Below are 18,217 nucleotides of genomic sequence, written 5' to 3' on the forward strand. Positions count from 1 at the left end.
TCTTGCCGATGGTCGTTGAAGCAAGACAGCACAAACCGATCTGGGAATGGTTTGTCTGCTTCAACAGTAATGGTAACTGGCATGGAATGAGCTGTCATCCTTGCATGAACCCTTGTAGTGAACACTTTACCAAGTACTATCTAGGTTTGCCTAATAGTCAAGATGTATTTAACCACCATAACATCCTCTGTGCAACAAGCACATTGAAGTTGGCATGCCCTTGCTTATGACTAGATACCATTAAATTACAGAGAGCTGTGTGGAAGGTTGTTTACCTGCCTGCTCAGGTACAAGACCTTGTTGAAATAGACCTGGCTGCACCTTATCCAATGCAATACTTTGCAACAAAGAAAATCACAAGAATAGAAAACAGAACAGGAAGGTCAAGAAAGTGGCAGTAAATGTGTACTTTTTCCATACAAATCCTAGCATTACACCATGTGTAGATTTCTTGGTCCATATGAACCCAGCTTAATACCCAAAGGCCAATGAATGTGAAGCACAATTGTGACCACTTTATAAATTCAATATTAACATACCCTGCTTTAACATTTGCATTTTAATCTACCAAAATCCTACTGAAAACACATGTCTCCTACATACACCCCAGGATGTGCAGTGCTTAAATAGAAGGAATGTTAATTTAGAAATCATAATGCAAATAATTCCAAAGGTAAAGGGCCATGTTCATTAGGCACAAATGGAAGAAAACAAATTGCAACAGGGAGGGACTACCTGGACTTCCCACTGCGAGCCCTTATGAATACGACTGAAAGACAGAATATAACTCGACATGGCATCGAAATAGTTAACACAAAGGCAGCTCCTGTAAATAGTGACTGACAGGACTCCAGGAGTTGAAGTTCTTTGCGGAGCAGCTCAACAGGCACGGGGTGATGGGGCGAAAAAGTACAACGCCAGTAGAATGAGGTAAACCACCACCAAAGCAGTCCCTGGAAAGGAAAGAGGTTTGGAATTCAGTCTAATCCGTGATATCCGGCATAGCAATGTGAACCAAGCACAACAACTTACCCTGAAAGTAGTCAGACTTGCCATCCATGAAAATGTAGTTGACCACAATCACACTAAAGATGCTGGCCCAAAGATGCAAGTCACTGAACAGGAGCATGAATCCCACATCCTGGAAAAGAGATGGAGTCCTGTTTGATGGGATCTTCTCACTGACCACTACAGTCTACGATCAAAACTTGAGGCTTTATGTACAGAAACATGTGAGATACTGACAATATTGATTAAGTGCACATCTGATGCAATTAAACACAATGCAGATAAAGATTTAAAACGACTTACATAAAAAGTGTTGAACAAGATGAGTAAGGGAATCTGAATCATGCAGACTTGCACTGCTATGCAGTTTCCCACCTCCAAGCTGCAGACAAATCAATGTGAGGTTACAGTTCTGGGAAACCCCGGGCCTAGGGGGGCAACAGCACTTGCTCTGGGAATCATGTCAGATTTTCATGGCCAAATCAATAAGGGTGATCTTCAGACAGACAACTCTCTCAACAAACGACGAGTTTGGGTAGGTGGGGCTTAAAAACAATCCCCTCGGAAACATGACAGAGGCGGACACACAACGCGGACAGCTAGGCTAATTTTAGCCACAGCCAGTCAGTGGTTGTTGTAAGCTTGTAATACTACTAGTAACTGGAGAAATACACTCATTGGGAGTGTAAAATATCTTTCGCAAGCTCCATCAAGCTAGCTACCAGAAATGTTTACGGCAGGGTTCTGGACGGATTTCCCAGTGCTCAAATCCACCATTTCCTCTCTGCCAAACTGATGTTGGTTTATGTTTTATTTAACTAGGCAAGTCAGTTAAGAACAAATTCTTATTTTTAATGACGTCCTCGGAACAGTGGGTTAAATGCCTTATTCAGGAGCAGAACAACGGATTTTTACCTTGTCAGCTCGGGGATTCGATCTAGCAACCTTTCGATTACTGGCCCAATGCTCTAACCACTAGGCTTCCTGCTGCCCCTATGTACAGTGTATGCTTGAACATTGGTACATTGTGGGAGGCAACCGGTCTGTCTAGAGATACTGGGTTATGCATGACGAGACAAGATCCATCAGGAGAGTGAAAACGCAGTATTAGAGCTTGATAGTGGCTTACCTGAGACTGATGTTATTCTGCAGGGCAAACTGGATTCCGTTGAAGATCTCAGGAATTTCTGGCACCATCGCCAACACGGTCACGCCGATGAAATACTGCAGAAATGAATGACAGACAGTGACACATTGCACTAGCCTTTACATAGTCAGGACATAACATTGTAAAAGTTGTTTGGCTATCCTTACGCTTATCCTGAACAGCAGGTCGCATCATGCGTGTAAAATTCTGTTTTATAAAATGACAGGGGCTTTCAATAATAAGCTTTCCAGAGACATTTTCTACCCAATTACAAGAATCATATCATATTATTATTCCCCTGGGTATGGTCTCGGTTGGTCAATGTGCATGAAAAGGAAGGAAGAGGTTTAGAATGGAGTGAAACGGGGACGTACCATCTGAACCTAGCCAATAAGAAACGCAAATGTTTATTTTCTGTTGCACAACGTTTTTCTACGCTGTGGCCTAATGAACATGGCTCAGGTGTGGGCGTACCTGGGAGATGGCGGAGTGGTCGAGGATGGGTTTGATGTGCTCCGTGGTGAGGTCGGCACAGGCAGCCATTAGCAGCGTGGCCATGATCAGCACAGACAGAGCCCTCAACCTGGACCAGTGGACGACCATGCCGTGACCACCTACACACACAAACAAACATTAGAAACCAATACAATGAAGTATCACACATTCCAGTTCCTGTCTACTATATAACCACGACACCACAAAAGTTTAGAACCTATGGGAAAAGCTTGAAATAATAAAGTGTTTGTGGTTGGTGGGCTCACCGCTGGCGCCCCCCGGTGGGCACTGACCCTGGTGGTGGTCGTGCCCGTCACTGACTTGGATGTCGTAGATGTGGGAGTGGGTCTTCAGGGTGAAGATGAGGCCAATCAGGTAGGCGGAGGGCAGCAACACGGAGATGGTGTATACCAGAGGCCTGGAAAACAAGCCATACAGCAAGTAACTACAGAGTAGCAGACCTACTGACTGGAAAACAAGCCATACAGCAAGTAACTACAGAGTAGCAGGCCTACTGACTGGAAAACAAGCCATACAGCAAGTAACTACAGAGTAGCAGGCCTACTGACTGGAAAACAAGCCATACAGCAAGTAACTACAGCGTAGCAGGCCCACTGACTGGAAAACAAGCCATACAGCAAGTAACTACAGAGTAGCAGGCCTACTGACTGGAAAACAAGCCATACAGCAAGTAACTACAGAGTAGCAGGCCTACTGACTGGAAAACAAGCCATACAGCAAGTAACTACAGAGTAGCAGGCCTACTGACTGGAAAACAAGCCATACAGCAAGTAACTACAGCGTAGCAGGCCTACTGACTGGAAAACAAGCCATACAGCAAGTAACTACAGAGTAGCAGGCCTACTGACTGGAAAACAAGCCATACAGCAAGTAACTACAGCGTAGCAGGCCTACTGACTGGTAACACCAACAAACCATGGGACAGAATGGGTATTTTATTGGAACTTACTCAATGTGTCTGAGATATAAGGGTTCGTTACTTCCACTCTGTTGAGAAACATAATATGGCTTTAGTTTAATACATGGTTAAGCATTTGGGACTACCCACAAACACCCCTCACAACATCATCATAACACACTTCCGCAGTAGTCACTACACTACAGACATGGCTCCAAATCATACTTGTTTTCAATCAAATACTTGAATGAAGCCTGTCTGGAATAGCAGATGGATGGGTTACGGTTAACCCTTTTGGCCACTGGGTCATTGGTTCCATTGCTCCAGGTAAGCTCAATCAAGTGCAGTTCAAGTATTATTTGACCCAGAGACGCATCACAGCAGCACAGTCAATGTAATAGTTCATAATGATGATGCAGCACACGAACAGGAGATGTAGGTACTAACCATGTCATAGTGGCAGTCCATACAGGTAAAGGGCCTGCTGGTGTTGGCTGGAGAGCTGGAGCAGCCCGCACACACCAGGCTACCGTAGGCCTTGGAGAACAGGGTTGGGGCAAATACACCTGCGGGACAGAACAAAGTGTGTGAACTTGTTCATAGATGTGCATGTGTGTTCAGACTTCAAATTGTATTGGTCACATACACCTGTTTAGCAGATGTTATTGCGGGTGTAGCGAAATGCTTGTGCTTCTAACTCCGACAGTGCAGTAATATCTAACAGTTTCACAACATTTACCCAAAATACACGTAAATCTAAGTAAGGAAGGGATTAAGAATGTATATACGTCAGAGCAGCATTGGACTAAGATACAGTGGCATAGTATAGAATACAGTATATTCATATGAGATGGGTGATGCAATATTGACACACAATTAAAGTGACTAAGATAGCGTAGAATAGTATAGAGTACAGTTTACACATATGAGATGAATAATGTCTCCGTGTCTTGCATTACTCAAGTGGCTAGTGTTTCATTTCCTTAAAGTGACCAGGGATTCCTAATCTATGTCTATAGGCAGCAGCCTCTGATGTGCTGGAGATGGCTGTTAAACAGCCAGTTGTGTAGTATAGAATACAATACAGTATATACATGAGATGGGTGACGCAATATGTAAACACAATTTAAAAGTGACTAAGATACCGTAGAAGTGTGGAGCACAGTTTATACAGTTGTGGCCAAAAGTTGAGAATAACACAAATATTAATTTCCACAAGGTTTGCTGCTTCAGTGTCTTCAGATATTTTTGTCAGATGTTACTATGGAATACTGAAGTATAATTACAAGCATTTCATAAGTGTCAAAGGCTTTTATTGACAATTACATGAAGTTGATGCAAAGAGTCAATATCTGCAGTGTTGACACAGGACTGATGGTAGCGCTCACCTTGTCTTCTCCGGACAAGCTTTTTTCCGGATGCCCCAAACAATCGGAAAGGGGATTCATCAGAGAAAATGACTTTACCCCAGTCCTAAGCAGTCCAATCCCTGTACCTTCTGCAGAATATCAGTCTCCCTGATGTTTTTCCTGGAGAGAAGTGGCTTCTTTGCTGCCCTTCTTGACACCAGGCCATCCTCCAAAAGTCTTCGCCTCACTGTGCGTGCAGATGCACTCACACCTGCCTGCTGCCATTCCTGAGCAAGCTCTGTAATGGTGGTGCCCCGATCCGGCAGCTGAATCAACTTTAGGAAACGGTCCTGGCTGGACTTTCTTGGGCGCCCTGAAGCCTTCTTCACAACAATTGAACAGCTCTCAAAGTTCTTGATGATCCGATTAATGGTTGGTTTAGGTGCAATCTTACTAGCAGCAATATCCTTGCCTGTGAAGCCCTTTTTGTGCAAAGCAATGATGATGGCACGTGTCGAAAAAGGAAGAACAATGATTCCAAGCACCACCCTCCTTTTGAAGCTTCCAGTCTGTTATTCGAACTCAATCAGCATGACAGAGTGATCTCCAGCCTTGTCCTCGTCAACACTCACACCTGTGTTAACGAGAGAATCACTGACATGTCAGCTGGTCCTTTTTTGGCAGGGCTGAAATGCAGTGGAAATGTTTTTGGGGGATTCAGTTCATTTGCATGGCAAAGAGGGACTTTGCAATTAATTGCAATTCATCTGATCACTCTTCATAACAATCTGGAGTATATGCAAATTGGCTCAGGTGGTTGATGTCTTTGATGATCTTTTTGGCATTCCTATGGCATTGGGTGCTGTACGTGTCCAGGAGGGCAGGAAGTTTGCCCCCGGTAATGCGTTGGGCAGACCGCACCACCCTCTGGAGAGCTTTGTGGTTGTAGGCAGTTGCCGTACCAGGCGGGGATACAGCCCGACAGGATGCTCTCGATTGTGCATTTGTAAAAGTTTGAGGGTTTTAGGTGTTCAGCGAAATTTCTTTAGCCTCCTGAGGTTGAAGAGGCACTGTTGCGCCTTCTTCACCACACCGTCCTTGTGGGTGGACCATTTCAGTTTGTCAGTGACGCCGAGGAACTTGAAGCTTTCCACCTTCTTCACTGCGGTCCCATCAATGTGGATAGCGAGGTGCTCCCTCTGCTGTTTCCTGAAGTCCACAATCTCCTTAGTTTTGTTGACATTGAGTGAGAGGCTATTTTCCTGGCACCACACTCCCAGAGCCCTCACCTCCTCCCTGTAGGCTGTCTCATCGTTGCTGGTAATCAAGCCTACTACTGTTGTGTCGTCTGCAAACTTGATGATTGAGTTGGAGGCGTGCATGGCCACGCAATCATGGGTGAACAGGGAGTAGGGGCTGAGCACGCACCCGTGTGGGGTGACCCGTCAGGAAGTCCAGGACCCAGTTGCACAGGGCGGGGCTCAGACCCAGGGCCTCGAGCTTGAGGATGAGTTTGAAGGGTACTATGGGGTTGAATGCTGAGCTATAGTCAATGAACAGCATTCTTACATAGGTATGCCTCTTGTCCAGATTGGACAGGGCAGTGTGCAGTGTGGTGGCGATTACGTCGTCTGTGGACCTATTGGGGCGGTAAGCAAGTTGTAGTGGGTCTAGGGTGGCAGGTAAGGTAGAGGTGATATGATCCTTGACTAGTCTCTCAAAGCACTTCATGATGACAGATAGTAATTTAATTCAATTACCTTTGCTTTCTTAGGTACAGGGACAATGGTGGTCATCTTGAAGCATGTGGGGACAACAGACTGGGATAGGAAGAGATTGAATATATCTGTAAACACACCAGCCAGCTGGTCTGCACATGCTCTGAGGACGCAGCTAGAGATACCATCTGGACCGGCAGACTTGCGATGGTTAACACGCTTAAATGTCTTACACACGTCAGCCACAGAAAAGAAGAGCCCACAGTCCTTGATAGCGGGCCGCGTCGGTGGCAGTGTATTATCCTCAAAGCGAGCAAAGGTGTTCAACCTGTCCGGAAGCAAGACAATGGTGTCCGCGACATGGCTAGTTTTCCTTTTATAATCCGTGATGGTCTGTAGACCCTGCTACATACGTCTCGTGTCGGAGCCGTTGATCTGGGACTTAACTTTGTCCCTATACCGGCGTTTAGCCTGCTTGATTGCTTTGCGGAGGGAATAGCTCCACTGTTTGTATTCTTCCATATTCCCAGTCTTCTTGCCGTGGTTAAGTGCGGTGGTTCGTGCTTTCAGTTTTGCGTGAATGCGCCTCTCTATCCACGGTTTCTGGTTGGGGTAGGTTTTAATAGTCACAGTGGGTACAACATCTACTATGCACTTCCTGATAAAGTCATTCACCGTATCGGTATATGTGTCGATATTCTTTTCTGAAACTACTCTGAACATTTCTCAGTCCGCGTGAACAAAACAATCTTGAAGCGTGGATTTCGATTGGTCAGACCAGCATTGAATAGTCGTTACCACGGATGCTCCCTGTGAGTTTCTGCCTAAAGCCCCAGCTACAATAAATTCAGCCTCAGGATATGTGGTTTCCAGTTTGCATAAAGTCCAGTGAAATTCTTTGAGGGCCGTCGTGGTATCGGCTTGAGGGGGGGGGGGATGTAGACCGCTGTGGCTATTATTGACGAAAACTCTTTTGGGAGATAGCATTTGATTGAGATATTCTAGGTTGGGTGAACAGGACTTGAGTTCCTGTATGTTACACCATAAGTCGTTAATCATAAAACATATACCTCCACCCTTCTGCTTCCTGGAGAGTACATCTCGGCGCGATGTACTGAGAACCCAACTGGCTTTACAGAGTCAGACACTATATCTCGAGAGACTTGCCTGTGCACACACACACACACACTTACTTATGTGCGTGTGCATCTGTGCATGCGTGTTCACGCTCTTACCTCCTACTGATATGAAGAGCAGGGCTGAGCTGACCCCTGCAGAGCGGCTGTTGAACCTCTGCTCCCTGTGTTTAAAGCCCCCGATGATCATGCTGATACCCTGGGTAGACAGGAGACATGATGTAGTCCAGTCACTAAACCTCCAGTCACAAGTCCCCTGGGCTCAAGGCCAAGTGAAAATCAGAGTCTCTTATGGCTGAAATCCCAGTCCCTGTGTTCGAGTTCTAGTCCAAGTGCTGGGTCCACATTAAGTCAAAATAAAGTTATTTAGCCAGTCAGATATAGTGTAGTGGGAAGAGGGATTTACTCAAATTGTTTGCTATCCATTTTCCTTTCTGTGCCACCAAATGTTTGCATATAGGCTACTGGTAATGTTACCAGGGCCACATTCAGTTGAAAAACATTACAGATAAAAAAATACCATGAATAGAGCCGACATTATCCCTTAAGTCAGAGAGGCAGGTTTGTTCTACATAGCATATTTCTATCTGAACGTTCCAAAACATTGCATCCTGCTGAACGTGCCCCAGGTGGTTGGCTATAGCTAGCTAATGAGGTAACATGACTGAACAAGGTGTAGCCTAAACAAATGGGTAACAGTCCGGTCTGCAAGTAGCCTAGTTTTAGAACAGCCCGCGATATGATTTATAAATGTAAAATGCGTAGCGACGGTATTATGGGTCATGTCTTTTTAACGGTAAGGGCTAAAATCAAACCATTTTCTCTGAGGAAAATAAGGAAAAGTGGCTAGTATGTTGGCTACAGAACCGGGCTATGAAATGCAGTGGGGAAAGTGCGAGGGATTGAGCGAGTCTACAAATTCAAAAAAAAATCTATACTCAAGGGAGAGAAAAACATAGCTAGACTGTTGTTCTACTATTCAACTTAAAGCTGCTACTGTTTTTAAATTTCATGAAGCATCTTGTGTTTTTTAACCAGGCAAAGGGTATCTAATAGAAGGCTGGTGGTGACTGGTTAGCTACGGGGAAGAAAGAGAGTCGCCTGCGTGATGTGTATAATCGGAGGCGGAGCTGAGCCTGTCTGGCCACACACATCGCTTGCTCCCCCGCAGCTCACCAGCTGGATGTAGGCTAGGCTGTGTGTGGTGCATCTGTTCCACTGCAGAAAAGAACATTTTCCTTAGTTCTAGTTTTCTGGGTCTATTTAGTCAGTTATAGTCTCATCAATTGCCACTGAAAAGTAGGTGTTTGAGTAATATTTTAGTCACTATTTTTGTTTAGGAAATAAACACTGGTGTTTGTGTGTCAGTCTTCGAGGGTTATGTTTTTGTGTATATCAGTGAGATGCCTGTGTGTGTCTAGGTGCCACTCACTGGGATAAAGAGAATACAGCCCAGCAGGGTTCCAGTGAGAGCGGCCTTGACGATCTCCTCATAGCACTTGGTGCCGGCCTTGTGACCCCTCAGCAGGGCAGTGATGTAGAAGGTCATCTCTGTGATGGAGCCAAACGTGGCGTTCACTACTGCTCCCACCGCAAAGTTACTCTGGGCTGAGATACTGCAGAGAGACAGACAGCGAGTTACTCTGGGCTGAGATACTGCAGGGAGACAGACAGCGAGTTACTCTGGGCTGAGATACTGCAGGGAGATGCACCATTTTAACTACTAACACGGAATTTTACCACCACCAAATTTAACATAACTATCAACCAGCCTCAGGGGTGATTCTATTCAGAGGGCCTTGTTGAAGCACAAGCACGTCATTACATCCACAAACATTCCGACTCATCAACCAGTCACTTTTGGTTCACTACCATTACACAACCGGACAAAAAAGTGAATCATATAAACTCTACATGTGGACTTAACCGCCATATGTGGACTTAACATCTGTTCAAAACAATGAGAACAATTTGACGCTAAGCTAGCCTCTTACTGTGGTTCTGGTATTTTGTCCATGTTGACAGAGCAGACTGTGTGTGTGTGGGGGGGAGTGTCTTACCTGGCGATGCCCATGCCAATGTAATAGGACAGTGGGATGATGGAGCTGACGGCAGCGGTGAACTTGGCCTCCGAGCTGACAAACTGGTTCTCTGTGTCCACGTAGCCGACCACCAGGGTTGTGATGACCAGGGGCAGCAGGTCTGGGTGGGCACACCGCTTTAAGGAGCACCAGTGGAAAGTCTACAGCACTGTGTTGGATATCAACTACATTGCAGAATCACAGATCTATAAATAACCTTGCATCCCAAATAACTACTCATTGTGTGAACCAAATTAACGATGTTATACCTCTTTTTGCTTAAACTGATTCCCTCAAACCTGCTGATTGTCTGCTTTAAACAAACTGGTGATGCACTGTAAAGAACCACTAAGCAGAAATGCTGACCCCTGCTGGACAGGGTAAAAGGTGCAACTTGCAGGACATTCCATTAGGTCCTTGGAGGTGTTCCAGGTCATCTTTTTTGTAGTCACGCTGCCCAACTCATAATATCGCTATAGCAAATGAATGTGGTTCCTAGGACACGAAACACTTCTCCAGGTCTGATCATCTAAGCCGTGTGACTGCATAAAGACGACCTGGAACGCCACCACCAGTTCACTGACATGAGTCAGGTGATTGATAATCACAACCATAATGGTCTGTTAAAGGATACTGACAGCGAACACATTGATTCCGTCCAAGGTGTATTTGTAGTAGTACCAGTTGAAAGCGTGGTAGCAACAGAGAAGCACTTGGCTCTCACACCCTTGCGGCTGCAAAAGAGACAGAAAAACATAGCAAAGCAATCATCAAATTATACATTTCCAAATCTAGGAAAAGGATTCCTCAAAAAAAAACTGTGGCATTATTTGAAATCCACAGGGCCAAGTTAATGGGTTGGATTAAAGTGGTAACTAGTTCAGAGGCTGTGATAATATCAACACGACATGGAAGGGGAAGATCTGGATGAGCGCGGCCACCTTTTTCAGCCGGTGGATGTGGACGTCCTCGGGGGGCATGAGGAGGATGATGGCCAGGGTGCGGGCGTTCATCTTGGCCACAGGGATGGTGAAGACCAGGATCCAGGAGAGGAAGCAGGCCAGGCCGTGGATCAGCCCCAGGAGAGGGTAGCCTAGCAACAACCACACATAGGTACTGACACGACACTGCACCCAGCAGAGCACAGCACAGGAGACCAGGCAGGCAAGCAAGCAGGCACAGACACACGTGCAAACACAAACAAAAGCACGTGCACACACATAGCGGGGAGAGATGTGAAAAAGTACTGGTTATGAAATGGTCTTGGCAAAAGCTTGAAAACAGAGCAGCCAATCAGGCACATCGATTGAGTTTAGACTTGTTAGTCTGAACAAACTAAACATATTCCACCGCAATCCACATAAGGAAAACAACATAGTCTTATAAGGATATAACTTTTGACATAAATATTATTTGAGAAAATATTAGTCCACACAGGGGTTGAGGCGATAGGCGAGGGGACAAGACTCACCCAGTAACGCGTCCGTTGTGGGGGGACCTCGATGGGGACAGAAGGGGGCATGAGCAGGGGTGTAGACTCCTTCACCTCCTTTGAGTCAGATTCCTCTGGGATGGCCTCGCAGTGAGGGAACTTCACACAGCATCGCCTGACCAGGCTTCTGGGCTAAACATCCAGGTGAAAGAAGGAGAGAGCGGGATGGATGGAGGTAGCGAAGGAGAGAGCGGGATGGATGGAGGTAGCGAAGGAGAGAGCGGGATGGATGGAGGTAGCGAAGGAGAGAGCGGGATGGATGGAGGTAGCGAAGGAGAGAGCGGGATGGATGGAGGTAGCGAAGGAGAGAGCGGGATGGATGGAGGTAGCGAAGGAGAGAGCGGGATGGATGGAGGTAGCGAAGGAGAGAGCGGGATGGATGGAGGTAGCGAAGGAGAGAGCGGGATGGATGGAGGTAGCGAAGGAGAGAGCGGGATGGATGGAGGTAGCGAAGGAGAGAGCGGGATGGATGGAGGTAGCGAAGGAGAGAGCGGGATGGATGGAGGTAGCGAAGGAGAGAGCGGGATGGATGGAGGTAGCGAAGGAGAGAGCGGGATGGATGGAGGTAGCGAAGGAGAGAGCGGGATGGATGGAGGTAGCGAAGGAGAGAGCGGGATGGATGGAGGTAGCGAAGGAGAGAGCGGGATGGATGGAGGTAGCGAAGGAGAGAGCGGGATGGATGGAGGTAGCGAAGGAGAGAGCGGGATGGATGGAGGTAGCGAAGGAGAGAGCGGGATGGATGGAGGTAGCGAAGGAGAGAGCGGGATGGATGGAGGTAGCGAAGGAGAGAGCGGGATGGATGGAGGTAGCGAAGGAGAGAGCGGGATGGATGGAGGTAGCGAAGGAGAGAGCGGGATGGATGGAGGTAGCGAAGGAGAGAGCGGGATGGATGGAGGTAGCGAAGGAGAGAGCGGGATGGATGGAGGTAGCGAAGGAGAGAGCGGGATGGATGGAGGTAGCGAAGGAGAGAGCGGGATGGATGGAGGTAGCGAAGGAGAGAGCGGGATGGATGGAGGTAGCGAAGGAGAGAGCGGGATGGATGAGGGCGCGAAGGAGAGAGCGGGATGGATGGGGGCGCGAAGGAGAGAGCGGGATGGATGGGGGCGCGAAGGAGAGAGCGGGATGGATGAGGGCGCGAAGGAGAGAGCGGGATGGATGGAGGTAGCGAAGGAGAGAGCGGGATGGATGGAGGTAGCGAAGGAGAGAGCGGGATGGATGGAGGTAGCGAAGGAGAGAGCGGGATGGATGGAGGTAGCGAAGGAGAGAGCGGGATGGATGGAGGTAGCGAAGGAGAGAGCGGGATGGATGGAGGTAGCGAAGGAGAGAGCGGGATGGATGGAGGTAGCGAAGGAGAGAGCGGGATGGATGGAGGTAGCGAAGGAGAGAGCGGGATGGATGGAGGTAGCGAAGGAGAGAGCGGGATGGATGAGGGAGCGAAGGAGAGAATGTGTGAGAGCAAGAGAGCGATGGAAGTAAAAACATCTGTATTGTCTGATTAGACCTAACATCAATAACAGCCTTAATAATACACTGCTCAAAAAAATAAAGGGAACACTTAAACAACACAATGTAACTCCAAGTCAATCACACTTCTGTGAAATCAAACTGTCCACTTAGGAAGCAACACTGATTGACAATAAATTTCACATGCTGTTGTGCAAATGGAATAGACAAAAGGTGGAAATTATAGGCAATTAGCAAGACACCCCCAATAAAGGAGTGATTCTGCAGGTGGTGACCACAGACCACTTCTCAGTTCCTATGCTTCCTGGCTGATGTTTTGGTCACTTTTGAATGCTGGCGGTGCTCTCACTCTAGTGGTAGCATGAGACGGAGTCTACAACCCACACAAGTGGCTCAGGTAGTGCAGCTCATCCAGGATGGCACATCAATGCGAGCTGTGGCAAGAAGGTTTGCTGTGTCTGTCAGCGTAGTGTCCAGAGCATGGAGGCGCTACCAGGAGACAGGCCAGTACATCAGGAGACGTGGAGGAGGCCGTAGGAGGGCAACAACCCAGCAGCAGGACCGCTACCTCCGCCTTTGAGCAGGAGGAGCACTGCCAGAGCCCTGCAAAATGACCTCCAGCAGGCCACAAATGTGCATGTGTCAGCATATGGTCTCACAAGGGCTCTGAGGATCTCATCTCGGTACCTAATGGCAGTCAGGCTACCTCTGGCGAGCACATGGAGGGCTGTGCGGCCCCACAAAGAAATGCCACCCCACACCATGACTGACCCACTGCCAAACCAGTCATGCTGGAGGATGTTGCAGGCAGCAGAACGTTCTCCACGGCATCTCCAGACTCTGTCACGTCTGTCACATGTGCGTGTGAACCTGCTTTCATCTGTGAAGAGCACAGGGCGCCAGTGGCGAATTTGCCAATCTTGGTGTTCTCTGGCAAATGCCAAACGTCCTGCACGGTGTTGGGCTGTAAGCACAACCCCCACCTGTGGACGTCGGGCCCTCATACCACCCTCATGGAGTCTGTTTCTGACCGTTTGAGCAGACACATGCACATTTGTGGCCTGCTGGAGGTCATTTTGCAGGGCTCTGGCAGTGCTCCTCCTGCTCAAAGGCGGAGGTAGCGGTCCTGCTGCTGGGTTGTTGCCCTCCTACGGCCTCCTCCACGTCTCCTTATGTACTGGCCTGTCTCCTGGTAGCGCCTCCATGCTCTGGACACTACGCTGACAGACACAGCAAACCTTCTTGCCACAGCTCGCATTGATGTGCCATCCTGGATGAGCTGCACTACCTGAGCCACTTGTGTGGGTTGTAGACTCCGTCTCATGCTACCACTAGAGTGAGAGCACCGCCAGCATTCAAAAGTGACCAAAACATCAGCCAGGAAGCATAGGAACTGAGAAGTGGTCTGTGGTCACCACCTGCAGAATCACTCCTTTATTGGGGGGTGCCTTGCTAATTGCCTATAATTTCCACCTTTTGTCTATTCCATTTGAACAACAGCATGTGACATTTATTGTCAATCAGTGTTGCTTCCTAAGTGGACAGTTTGATTTCACAGAAGTGTGATTGACTTGGAGTTACATTGTGTTGTTTAAGTGTTCCCTTTATTTTTTTGAGCAGTGTACATTATTAAACCTTATTGATAAATTCCAACAAACACTAAACAATAGTATCAGGAGCATCAGTTTGACTATAACACCATTAAAATGTGGCCCAGAGAGTGAGAGTATTGAGGTGACAATTGCACACACTTCTAACAAGACCATGAATATAGCTGGGTGTTCAAGTCTTTAGTTATTTATTGTTGAGTTGTTGGACCTAGTTGTCATAACGGTGTATGAGGAGCAAGGAGAATGATGAACACAGCGATCAAGCTGGTTCCTCCAGGCTAAACGTCACCCTGACCAGCCAATAATCAATGGAGAACGAGCCAAGACAATAGCATAATCAACCACTGTCATAACTGTTACCTTTAGTATGGACTTCCCAAATGGCCACAGAAAGTAGCATGATAACTTCCAACACAGCTTCCCTGAAATAAGATTCCAGACCCCAAAATATTAGAATTGAAATTCAGATTTACGTCATCCCAACGTAAAGTAATACAGATTTTATTTAAAAGAACATTAAAATAATGTGTGTATTAGATGAAAGGGGTTCCTACCATAAGGAACTCCAATGATGGTCAGAAACATTAGGACACAGACCAAGAGGTAGGCTAAAGAGATCCACCATCCAAATAAAATCAAGTATGCTATGTTTCCACAAGTGATCAATGAACCTGAAATCAAAGAGTTATAAAACAAATGACAGTGTATTCTATTCAACAACATATAGTGTCTACTCTATATCTATAGAACACTGCAATCTTGAGTATTTTTCCATCAAACATTTAGAAAATGATTCACATCAAGCCATGGTCGTGTTCATTGGGGCACATGGTAGCTAAATGTTTTCAAAAACGTTGCCACGGAAAACAAAAACCAACATTTCTTATTGGACATGTGCAGATAGTATCTCCCCGTTTCGGGGGCAGTTATCTCCGTTTGGTGACTACTGAACACGACCCGCACCTTTTCTAATGATCGTCATATTAGAGGTTCCGCAGGGGGCAAGTGAATTAGGAGCAGGAGGACAGACACTAACCTTGGGGTCTGACAAAGTTCAGCTCTGAGTAGAGCTCCCTCACAATGTCCGACCTGTCCTCGATGGGCCTCTCAGTCACGTGACTCTTCCACTTTCTGAAGCCAAACTGAACATGTGCACACACACAACCAGACACACACACACACACACACAACCAGACACACACACACACACACACACACCATCACTTCCAAGTTGAAGGGATATTTGGTAAATCATTCAAATGAAAACTGTTTTACATGGAAGACAGAAACTGCCAGGCTGTTTTTTCTCTCCGTTGTGTCCAACACTCCACCCACCCTGTAGTTGTTGGCCAGTTTGTTTGCCTCTACTTCATTCTCTGCTCGGATGGTGGTCCTCAAGCTCGAGCCATCCTGCCAAACCTCTTCCCCATAGTGACAAGGAGTGGTGCCTCCTGAGGGAACAGACACCAGGTTGCCAAACAAATGGACGAAATGGTCCGGCCAAGACGAGGAAAAAATAAGACAAGAAAAATGGATGAGCGGTCTTCCATGAAGTATCACACACTAACATACAGACATTTAAACATGATTTGATATAGCAGAATTTCATGAATCTTGTTTCTCCCAAGGGTGTAGAGCTTAGCCAGCCCAAAAAACTATATTACACCAATGCTATCGGTTGTACAGAGCATCATGGGTACTTTAGCAAACAGTCAGTGTTGGTTGTGACTATGTGCTGCCAGGACAGGCTGTAGCCTCACCTTTGTGTGCAGACAAGAATTTGGGGGTGTATTGGTGGGAGACATCTGGGGAGGGGGTCTCGGCCACATGGCTGCCAATGTCCACACACAGTCTGTCACACTGGGATGTACGGCGGTAGACCCTGGGGTCATGGTCCCATTGGGTATCTGAGGGGACAAACGAGAGAGAAACAAACATTGATATGAAACATAACCTACCCTTCAATGTCTCCATTATTATAAGTGTTTATTCACCAACATAACTTGTATAGGGTAACAAATTACATCTGAGAAGATGCAGGTAAACTTGCATAAAACGTTCAGAATAAAATGATACATTTATTAGTAGAGGTAGGTATCCCCCAAAGAACTAAACTCAACATTGTTAGACAAACAGAATCCATATGGCATTAACTATGGCCAGGAGTTTCTCCTCATCAGGAATAACTCTGGATCCCAGTTGGTCAGGTCATGTGAGACCTGTGTGGACCAATGCACTAAACTCGTCAAGTCAGTGCGTGACTAACGGAAAGCTCCTGACAGTCACATGCAGCGACACCCAATTCTTCAGTGCAGGGATACTGGTGAGACTGATGACATTATCTATGGATTTCAAATGTTAGTGGATTTAACAAGCACCATGACGATGCACAGAAATGTTGCCTCTAATGCCTCTGTGGAGGTTTACCACTTTGACAGGGGAGCAAGATAACTTTACAACTTCATGTCTTTTAAAAAGGACGAGCAGCGTTTTCTAAGTTCAATTCAGAGAATTTGAAATGGTCGTACATGGAAAATCCAAAGAGCAACAATTACTTGTAAATCCAACATGCTCTCTCCTGACATTCCCTAAACGTAATCTCCACAGGACTTAAGATGAGCATCACTGTCCCAAGACTCCTAACTGAACAAAGGGAAGGGATTCTTTATCAACATGTGACATCGTCTTCATGCAACTTCAATTATGAGACGGGCAGGTCAATCAATAGACTCACAGTTGTCATAACCTGAGGGAAAGCAGATTGATAATATTTTCAATTAAATACAAATGTAGTGAAAGCATTCCTCCTCATGTTGACATATCTTAAATTGAGCTTTCCTCCTCCTGTCGTCGTAATCTTACCACTACTGTAGCATAAGTCAGGGTTTCCCAAACTCGGTCCTGGGGCTCCCCCTGGGTGCACGTTTGGGTTTTTGCCCTGGCACTATACAGCTCATTCAAATGATCAAAGCTTGATGTGTAGTGTAGGGCAAACACCAAAACGTGCACCCAGGGGGCCCCAGGACCGAGTTTGGGAAACCCTGACTTAAGTAATAGTCCAGTGTAGCCTACAATCTCTCTGGTAATAAGAGTCCATAAACTATTTTCAGAATCTGGTTCCAATATCTGTGAACAGAAATACATATTGGGTGTCTGAGCAAATTATCAAGCCGATTTCAGATGTTTGTCACAGGAACTGTGAATAAACAGGGTTGTGAGGCCTGGTTATCCTAGATATATTAAGTGTAAAAAAAATATTTAGGGGCTCCTCAGCACAAATTAAATATTGTGGAAATCTAAGGAAAGCAGTCTACCCATACACAACACAGGTGATTTTAATCAAAGTTAACTATTGAACACTAACTGACAAGGCACAAATATAGGCTTTTCAAAATGTCGAACCTTCTATGAAATTTACAAAACAAATGCCAAAGTGTACCTTGAGAGCTGTGTCTATGTACGATATAACATTTGTTACAATGTTGCAAACGCACGAATATCGCGTGCTAAGGAAACCGCCGAGATTGATAGAAGGAACGTTTACGATTTGTTCTTACCTGAACTTTCGGCCGTGGACATCCGCCTACACCTCTCCGTATCAACAATAGGAACTTTAATGTGGGACATTATTATTGATTATAATTCCCATAGAACTAATACCACGCCGGTTTTATCAACTCAATGCCCTTCCTCAGCGGTTGTCTGTGCGCTTCCTAACCATTGATGACATACATGCATGTATCCAAACAACTCGTGGGAATTGTAGATCATCCTCATATCTTGTTTTTCTCCATCGAC

General features: G+C 46.3%; 1 protein-coding gene across 1 annotated transcript; it reads right to left on the minus strand.

Annotated features, from left to right (window-relative positions):
* Window positions 1-879: 879 nt before the first annotated feature.
* Window positions 880-17,998, minus strand: LOC120031837 (putative cation exchanger C521.04c). The gene is made up of 20 exons (XM_038977656.1): window positions 17,977-17,998; window positions 16,180-16,326; window positions 15,755-15,870; window positions 15,459-15,561; window positions 14,974-15,096; window positions 14,780-14,841; window positions 11,325-11,477; window positions 10,795-10,980; window positions 10,488-10,587; window positions 9,833-9,974; window positions 9,205-9,388; window positions 7,872-7,971; window positions 4,017-4,135; window positions 3,621-3,658; window positions 2,944-3,068; window positions 2,630-2,769; window positions 2,138-2,232; window positions 1,312-1,390; window positions 1,033-1,141; window positions 880-953 (listed from the first exon to the last, which is right to left on the minus strand). The coding sequence occupies exons 1-20, from the start codon at window positions 17,996-17,998 to the stop codon at window positions 880-882; spliced, it is 2,217 nt and encodes a 738-aa protein (XP_038833584.1).
* Window positions 17,999-18,217: the final 219 nt, after the last annotated feature.

The sequence above is a fragment of the Salvelinus namaycush genome, chromosome 38 (genome assembly GCF_016432855.1).
Source record: "Salvelinus namaycush isolate Seneca chromosome 38, SaNama_1.0, whole genome shotgun sequence".
NCBI lineage: Eukaryota > Metazoa > Chordata > Actinopteri > Salmoniformes > Salmonidae > Salvelinus > Salvelinus namaycush.